The sequence below is a fragment of the Sinocyclocheilus anshuiensis genome, unplaced genomic scaffold (assembly GCF_001515605.1).
Source record: "Sinocyclocheilus anshuiensis isolate Anshui unplaced genomic scaffold, SAMN03320099.WGS_v1.1 scaffold434, whole genome shotgun sequence".
Classification (NCBI taxonomy): domain Eukaryota; kingdom Metazoa; phylum Chordata; class Actinopteri; order Cypriniformes; family Cyprinidae; genus Sinocyclocheilus; species Sinocyclocheilus anshuiensis.
This window is the reverse complement of record NW_015544145.1, coordinates 58,125-67,446: the sequence shown is the minus strand read 5'-3', so window position 1 is coordinate 67,446 and position 9,322 is coordinate 58,125. Positions and strand designations below refer to the sequence as shown.

The following is a 9,322-nucleotide window of genomic DNA, read 5'->3' as shown; positions in this document are numbered from 1 at the left end:
GTAAATGATTAAGTGATATGCCATTCATTTTCTGAGCTTTTGCACGTTAAATAGAACCTATTATATTTATTGTTGTTACTAATGTAGATATACCCATAGATATGTATATGTAGATGCCTCATTAGCGAATGTTTCTATTGGCCATATTGTAATGGTCAACTTGACGTCATTCCAGAGATTGTCTTACTATTGGGAGATTAGAGGGTCTGTATTACATACTATTGGAGAAAGCATAATGGTCAACTTGGATCACGTGTGCCTTAATAACCAATCACATTACAGCCTTGACGTCACTGACTTTCAGTGAGTTGTGCGACACTCAATTGGCATTTAATAATAGGAATGAATGGGAAGTGCCATCAGCTGAATCCCACCTGTTGCAATATGTCATTGACTTCTTTTATAAAACACCATTTTTTCGGTTTAAACTCTAAAAATAGTTAAAACAAAAGCTATTGTTTAGATTAGCCGATAGGCTGTTGATTCAATAAATGATAAGCTATTTCCTCAAAAAAGCTGTTTATTCAGCGTAGTGAAGCCTCTCCTCCATTGCCAACAATTCAAAAAACAGCGTCTGGTCTCTTTACCTGCGCCGCAGCATTAGCTTTAGCCGTTATGCTTTTTTTGGCTAAAGGTTGCAGGCTTGCCTTCTTTGGTCATTCACCATAGTAATCAATGAATATTCAAAGATGGCACAATCCTGCACAGCCGATGGTCTGCCGAAACCATAGTATGTTGAATGATGTCAAGTTGACCGTTACAACATGCTTGGAGCGGTCGAATGGGGCATCTATTCATACCTATGGATATCCACCTTTTTCTTCAACGCGGAAGTAAGCCTATGGGCAAGACTTCCGGTTAATGAGCCGCTATAGGGAAATAACGAGAAGAATAACAACGTGCAGTAAACGTTAAAACTGTTTGCATTATAAACCAGTGTTTTCATAATTAAGACAACACATTCAAATAATATGGTTAGACACATTCAAATAATATGGTTAAACAATTTTCAATATAATGCAGCAAAACGAGTGGTTCTGTACAGCTAAAAAATAGCTGGACGCGGATGAGACTGGAAACCAGACCCATAGAATTTACAAATGGCCGCGCCCATTTTTACAGGAAGAAAAAGGTGGATACCTTACATGTATTTTTTAATTCATAACATCTTAGACCACAGTTCTATTTCTTCCTCTCATCATTATTGACCCTATCTTTGTTTAATCTCAGACCTTAGTTTTTCACTCATCATGTTTTTAATCATGTCATTACAACTTCAGTGATTTGCTCCTCCTTGACTGAGGATTGAATCTGGGGATTTTCAATAACAGCAGGAGTTAGACTGATGTATTGAGGCAGTGTGTCTTGTGACTCTTTTTCCACCAGCTTCTTCAAAGACAAATCAATTGATTGTAGGGTGTTGTTAATGGTATTAAACTGATTTTCCAGAAATTCAAATAGCTGCATCTGGCCTGTCTTCTCAGTCTCTTCAGAAGCAACAGGGTTCTGCCATTCAGCAGGTGAACCACTGAACTTTATGGTCTGATCAGGCTCCTCTATGACAGGAGATACTGCGGGTTCTGTAGCATCGGTGGGATGAGCAGGTGAATCTTGGTTTGGGGAATATAGTAAAAGATAGTGAATTAAAACATTTAATTTCATTTTGGTATCACTCACTTAAATAGGAATATTTAATGGTCATCCTATTCTAACCAACCCACTTAGTTCAACACTGATCCTTCATAGTCGAATAAAAATCAATAAATTCTAAAAAGGATAAGTCTCAGATTAAGAGAAATTAATCATGATAGAAGGAAATAACTGATCTCACTAACCTCTATCAGTCCCAGTAGATTCTATATGTTCTGTGATCGTTTTACTGACAGTTTCAGTTAAATTTATAGGTTCCCTCCTGTTCTGTGGTGAAAAGAAATTATAAGATTTAAGTAATGCTTTCTGTTTGTCTGCTAAAAGGGGATATGTGAGAAATAATGGGTGAATGTTAAAAAAAATAAATCACACATATGCATGCCCTTCAAAAGTTTGGGGTCGGTAAGTGTTTTTAAATGTTGTTGAAAGTCTTCTATGTTCAAAAAGGATAGATTTAATTGATTAACAGTACAATAATTTAATATACAGTATGTTAAAATGTAATTTATTCCTGTGATGACAGAGACTCCAGTCTTCAGTGTCACATGATCCTTCAGAAATCATTTTAATATTCTGATTTGGTGCTCAAGAAACATTTCTTCTTCTTATTATTATTATTATCAATGTTAAAAAGAGTTGTGCTGCTTTATGTTTTGTGTAAATCAGGGGTTGGCCACCTATGACACGCGTGGAAACGTTGGCACAAAGAGGGATAATCAGGCACGCGAGCAATAGGGAAAAAACTGCATACCGATGTACATTTTGAGGTAATCATTCCTCAGAATCACACAGCCTGTTAAGAGCTGTAAATACTATTAAAGTGTGAGAATTAACCTGCGCTAGTCTAGAGATGTGTGTGGCTCTGGCAAACCATTTGCGTGAATGCTGTGCATATGAAGCGTTTCAGACCAATGCTGCTTATTTTAATGTTAAAATAAACAAACTTTTAGGATTTTGAAAAGTTTAAAAAAACATGAAAGAATGCTTCAGAAATATTTAAAATTAAAAAAAGGTCTGAATGGTTGCTGACCCCTTTTGTAAACCATTTCTTTGATAAATAGAAAGTTCGAAAGAACAGCATTTATTTGAATTAGAAATAATTTGCAATATTATAAAGGTTTTTTTTCACTTATAAATTTAATTAATCCTTGCTGAAGTAAAGTATTAAAAAAATTATCTTACTGACCACAAACTTCTGAATAGCCGTGTATATTCCCTAATCCCTCATATGTCAATACTTATTTTTTAATATTCTATTACAATTTATCAGTAAGTGCATGCACATTGCTCAGTGGGTATCTCAACCCATTTTCCCTGTTACAGCTGAATCTCACCAGTTTGACTCTTTCAGCAACAGATATGGACTCATCTGAAGAACTGTCTGTATGGGGCAGAAAACATTCACTTTATTTTTTTCAGAGGAACAGGTGATAATCAATAAATGGTGTGAAAGTGAACCAGAGATCAACAATGGTGAAATTAGCAGTTGTGTGCTGTAAATATGACAACTTGCTGCATGCAGAGTGTTTGTACTTTTTGTACACAATTATTTTTGAAAAATACATGTTAAAAGCTTTGCACTCCACTGAACTTGTTAGCTTAGAAAATGTCTGGACGAATTTGCAATGCAAATGTTCACACAAACCTACCCAGCTGAATTGTTCCCTTCGGCAGGGCCAGAGTAACATAAGGGCTAGGCGGGGCTGAAGCCCCAGGGCCCGTGGATTGAGGGGGCCTGATGTGATTGGCTGTGGAGGAAAGGAAAATTAGACCTAGAATTGATTGGCCATCGGGAGCGCCCGAGCTTTTCCCGGTGTGCCGATTGCCGAAATCCCACCACAAAAATTAGACCTAGAATTGATTGGCCATCGGGAGCACCCGAGCTTTTCCCGGTGTGCCGATTGCCGCAATCCCACCACGCCCCCACATATTAGTGTCTGCGCTATTTCAGTCCAAAAGATATGAGCGATAAAAAATGTCTTTGTACTCGTTTACACTAGAGTTACGGGTATCTTCTAATCGCCTCGGCTTTACTGTAGCGCATGGGAAACAAACACTAAAAGCCAAGTGATGAAACTGCACCAAGTTACCTGAATAAACCGCACCGTGCAAAAGAACAGCTGGACCACACCGGACCGGTGTCTCCCGCCGGTGTATTGACAAAACATGCTACCTATCAGATTGTGCTACCAAAAATATATTTACATTGTTTTAAGGGTAAGTTTAAGGTAAGGGTAGGTGTGAACGGGTAGGTTTAGGGTAGGGGTAGGTATGGACATTAAAAAAGCCTCAAACCACATGAATAAGATGCTGGTAGCACAATCTGATAGGTAGCATTTTTTGCTATCGATTTGTGCTACCTATCTTTTTAATGGGAGGTAGCACAATCTGATAGGTAGCATTTTTTGCTATCGATTTGTGCTACCTATCTTTTTAATGGGAGGTAGCACAATCTGAGTGGGTAGCACAACTCGTCAGAACACCAGCACAGCGCTGACAACGACTGCAGCTCGACACTTTCGCCGCTCTATTGAAGTGATAATAAGCAGCGCTTGCCCATTTGAATTCCACACACGACACTTATATTTGAACTTCAAAAGTCTCTATGGTGAAGTTAGCGGCACACAAAAGTAGAAACACTTCAGGAGTTTCGAAGTCGTCATCGGATTGGTTGAATTATACAGGATTTCCGGGAGACGTGTGTGTCGCGTTCTATAATGTTCCGCCTGGAAACAAAGTTGCCGTGATGCCAAAACCCCTAATGAAAGAAGAAAGCCGTCATGTTTACAACTGTGACGACGAGCACTTGTCAGGATCAACTAAACGCTGGATTTTCAAAAGCATGTGAAATATTTAAAGTTCGTGGCATAGAATCTTTAAAATACGGTCTGTTATTGTGGCGACATTTCCACGTACCGAAACGTGACGTTGAAACGAAACGAACTGTAATTGGTTGTTTGACATGTCGGGCAGCCCCAGTGCTGTTCATGATGGTGAGTGGGGGTAGTGCTAGTCTCAGCTTCAGACGTCACGCCCATGGAACTTTGGCTAAACGTCTGATGCATATGGCACACAAAAGTGGAAACACTTCAGGAGATTTGAAGTCATCATCGGATTGGTTGAATTATACATGATTTCCTGGAGACATGTGTGTCGTGTTCTTTAACGTTCCGCCTGGAAACAAAGATGCCGTGATGCCAAACCCCCTGACGAAAGAAGAAAGCCGTCGTGTTTGCAATTGTGACGACGAGCGCTTATCAGGATCAACTAAACGCTGGATTTTCAAAATTATGTGAAAAATGTAAAGTTCGTGACAGAGAATCTATAAAATACGTCCGAGAGTTTTACACACCAGTCTGTTATTTTGGCGACATTTCCACGCCCTGAAATGTGACGCTGAAACGAAACAAACTGTGACTGGTTGTTTGACATGTCGGTCAAACGGCCTCATGGGCGGGCTTTGGCCAATGAAAGCTGCCATGGATTCCAGACCTTCAGCCGTCAGTCGATCGGCTAGACTAGCAGAAACCAGACTGAATAGCACTGACCATGTAAACTGAAGTGTACAGGTAAACTGTACAAAACTGTAAATAAGCAATTTAATCCACAGCACCAGACCTAGGCTATTTAACATGCATTTACTGACACTGTAGGAATATGGCTAATGATATTTATTATTAATGTCACGAAAATTGTTATAGGATACTTATAGCCTATTGAATATTGGTTCAAATAAAGGCAATAAGTCCATTTTATAAAGGTTTACTAATACTATAGTTAACTCTGGATTCAAGAATTAGCTTTTCATTAGGGCAACTACAAAGGACTAATAAACTTTAAATGCAGAAAAATATGAATTCAATAATTAAGAGCCTGCAATATAATGAAATATCAATATTGTTAAATGCATTTTAGGTATTCAAAAATATCATTTGTTTCATCCGTTATTTATTAATAAATAATTTATTCCAATTGCCCTAACCCCAGCAAAACATTTATGGGGGACTGTGTGGGCCAGATGGGCTGAATTTTAGCACCAGTCCAGCCCTGATGATTCTCCTCTTCTAGGGCCAAGAAAGAAGACCTTCTAATAATAAAACTATTTAAACTAAACTCCTTAAGGGAGCTGTATATGCTCAAAAGTTGTTGCTGCTTCTGGAAACCTGTTTGCTTTGACTTCATATATCTGGTGTTAATGTATTTATTATTTTAATGTGTTGTAACATGGAATATTTAGTGTGCATACACATTGTATCTCTGTATGTTGGAGATTTGATAAAAAAAAAAAAAAAAACCCCGAATTATTCCTGTTGTAGAAAACGTTGTGGCACCAAGATAGGCTACTATGAAGGGGGGCCCTTGGGTTTGCTATAGCCCCAGGGCCCTATGTGTTCTTAATCCAGGTCTGCCCTTCGCCACTGTGTCCTCTTCATTTCCACACACAGGTATTTCATTATTATTTCTGTGATTGTTTTCCTTACTGCCAGTGAAATCTAATGGTAGAAAAGTCCCAATTGTAATTTTTTTTAGGTTTAAATGTTTTGACTGTAAAGAAGTCATAGCCTATATATGTTCAACTGAACAAAGACCTCTTAAAGAGTTAATAAACACGCTATTTTCTTTTCTATTTACGTTTTGTATGGTTAGGTGTCTTGTCACATTTTGCTGAGATGATGAGTCTGCACCACATCTATCTGTCTGTGTCACCTATAAATAAAAAAAAACATGAACATATCTGAGTAATTCTGCATAATGATTAATCAACGGTATACTAATGTTAAAATGAAACTTTAAAAAGAAAACCAAGTACCGAATAGATTACAATCAATATTTTCATGTTTAATATGAAACACATGAATATTGTTTATGTTTTGTGGCTTGTGCGTTTGCTAATTAATTTGCAGTGGTTGAAATACCTGTCTAGATGACTTCCTCAGATATCAATACTGTGGCAGACACCTATTCTAAGATGGATAAATAACTTACATTATAATTAGATTTACTTAAATCATATGAGGACCAGTAAAATGTAGAAAAATATAAAATAAAATTCAAGCCTTACACCATCTGCACACAGTACATACCTCTATGAGTTTCTCTAATTGCACTTGTTGAAGGCCATTTGATGGCTTGTAATAGATGCTACTCTTCCACTTCTTGTTATTCCCCTTTCCTCCAAGCTCCTCAAACTGTCTGGGCGTAAACCATTTCCTGTTACATGAAATCCACTTCTCTCCTTAAGACAGAGAAACATCATAAAGAACATATGAATAGGGAGCATATAATTAAAACAGTACATGTCTTTCTAAAACTAAATTTGCATTTAAATTTCTGTCTGACAATGTGAGAAAAAATGTTCATAATCTCAAAACTTACCATTCTCATACCTTTTTTTGCATAAAAGACCAGTCATTTTTCCACAACGGACAGTCAGTTTTGTCTTATTTCTGGCCTCCTGAAAGATTTCGTCCAGGTCTAGGCATTAAAAAGGAAAGGATTCTGTAATTACAAGCTATCAGACTTGTATTGATTTTTCCCTGTTCTTCCCTTGGTTTTTTATTTATGTTTTTTAGACACATCACACCCCTTTCATACACAAGATATGTTCAAAATTTAATTCAGCATTAAATGTCAACATTTAATTCTCTGCTAAATTAACCTCAACTTCACCTTTATTTAAATAAAAATGCCAAAGATGTGCTTTAATGTAGTCTTTATATAAAAGTATTAAAAAAAAACCCTTTTATTGTCTGAAGTTTTTTTTTTTTTTTGTATATGATCCACCCATGCTTACCTGGACTGCTTTTACTTCTAGCTTTTTTCTTCTTGTTGGAATATGTTCCTTTCTCCTTTCCATCTTGTTCCCTAATCTTTCCTTTTCCTCCTTGTTTTCCTTTACTTTTTTCCATTTCACTCATCCAGTCAGATCCTGAAGAGCTGTCCAAATCCTGCTCTGAATCTATGGATGATTTACCATCCATCTCCCGTTGGTATCTAAAGCACAGTCATCATTTAGTTGTGGATATTCAGAATTGTTTGTATGATGCGAAATAGATACACACTTGTGAACAGGATGAATGATTCTTTCAGTTTACACCATTCAGGTAAATCCATGCAATCTTCCATGCATAATTAATGGAAGGAAAAGATGACCTTACCTGTAAAACACAGAAATGAACCTGGCTGCACTTCAAACTACCACTACACTAAAGAGAAACTAAATGAAACACTGCCAATCAGACTGGATTCTCTACTCTGGTGTTCCAGAAGTAACGTCTATCACAACAACACTCTGACGACACAGAAACACAACTGAAACTTGCTCCTTGGACTGTTTGTCTTTGCATAAAAGAAAAGAAACTGGAAATGAAAAAGTATTGAAATATTCAGAAAAAGAGATCGGATTAGAGCCTCTCAGACAGATGCAATACAAACATTTTGCTATATTAGCATACATGTTCACCTAACATCTGTTTTTCACCTAACCACACCTGTCTTCTTACAGTAACTCTGCATTCCTGACGAGTCACTTCAATTGTAACATCAATCCACACATAAAACTTACTTTTACAAATAATTAAATTAACATTAATATAAAACTGATACATATAATTAAATTAACACACACACACACACACACACACACAGAGAGAGAAAGACAGACACACATGTTTGTTTCTGTAAATTGTGGGGACTTTCCATAGACTTCTATTACTTTTATACTGACCAAACAATATTTTATATCCACTAACCCAACCCTAAAGCTACCCCTTACAGAAACACCTGTTTGCATTGTTACACTTTCAGATAAACATAATTGACTATTTTTAATATTTTTTTCCCCTGCAGGCCGGTCCCCACAATGTTAAAAATTTCAGGTTTTACTATCCATGTGGGGACATTTGATCCCCACAGTGTAGCATAAACAAGTACACACACACGCATACACACACACACACACACACACACACACACACACACACACACACAGTCTGGTCAGCTACACACACACACAATATATATTTAACATAAAGCAGGTAATCTGACATACCTGGCTGCTTATGTTTAAGGTAAGTGAGCGGATGAACTCAGTTTTCAGTTCCAAAAGCATCACTTTTAGGGTATTTAAGTAGCCATAGCATTTCTCTGAACATAACCTGCTCCGGAGCAGCTTCTGTTCCAGGGTTACTTCGGAGCTATCAGCGCGCGCATGCGTGACCTACTGACGAGACTTCAGTGGGAATGACAGATATTTGCACATAATACATTTACACTATTATAATAAGGTCATGTTTATTTTATTCTAATATATTCATTCTGATCTGCATTAAAACGTTTTTGCAACGGGGCGTATTTTATGATACAATATATTTCTAAAACAAAAACACGTGATATCTTACTGTACTTTACAATATGGAAGCAAAATTACATAATTTAAAAAAAATAAACATATACAGTCAAATTATCTTTGCAAGCACAAACTGTAGTGCAACTTTTGTTTGGAGAAGGACAAAGAGAATGAATTAAAACCATATTGTTAAGTAAATTAAATGTGGTTTGATTCACTTAATACAAACACAAATTATGTCACGCCACCCTTTTAAACCAGCACTTCTCCACAAGATATTTTACTTAGCTACTTAGTATGGTACATTCCTACTATTGGATAAAT

General features: G+C 37.0%; 1 protein-coding gene across 1 annotated transcript; it reads right to left on the bottom strand.

The window, feature by feature from the left end:
• Nucleotides 1-3,367: 3,367 nt before the first annotated feature.
• Nucleotides 3,368-8,885, bottom strand: LOC107695123 (nuclear autoantigen Sp-100-like). The gene is made up of 7 exons (XM_016494929.1): nt 8,808-8,885; nt 7,445-7,644; nt 7,027-7,125; nt 6,735-6,886; nt 6,567-6,614; nt 6,283-6,357; nt 3,368-3,398 (listed from the first exon to the last, which is right to left on the bottom strand). The coding sequence occupies exons 2-5, from the start codon at nt 7,629-7,631 to the stop codon at nt 6,591-6,593; spliced, it is 462 nt and encodes a 153-aa protein (XP_016350415.1). The 5' UTR covers nt 7,632-7,644; nt 8,808-8,885; the 3' UTR covers nt 3,368-3,398; nt 6,283-6,357; nt 6,567-6,590.
• Nucleotides 8,886-9,322: the final 437 nt, after the last annotated feature.

Coding starts and splice junctions, on each gene's coding strand:
- LOC107695123 (XM_016494929.1), bottom strand. CDS start 7,631: ATGGATGGTAAATCATCCATAGATTCAGAGCAGGATTTGGACAGCTCT. Junction 7,126..7,444: donor TAGAAGTAAAAGCAGTCCAG/GTAAGCATGGGT, acceptor TTTAATGCCTAG/ACCTGGACGAAATCTTTCAG. Junction 6,615..6,734: donor AATTAGAGAAACTCATAGAG/GTATGTACTGTG, acceptor TATCCATCTTAG/AATAGGTGTCTGCCACAGTA.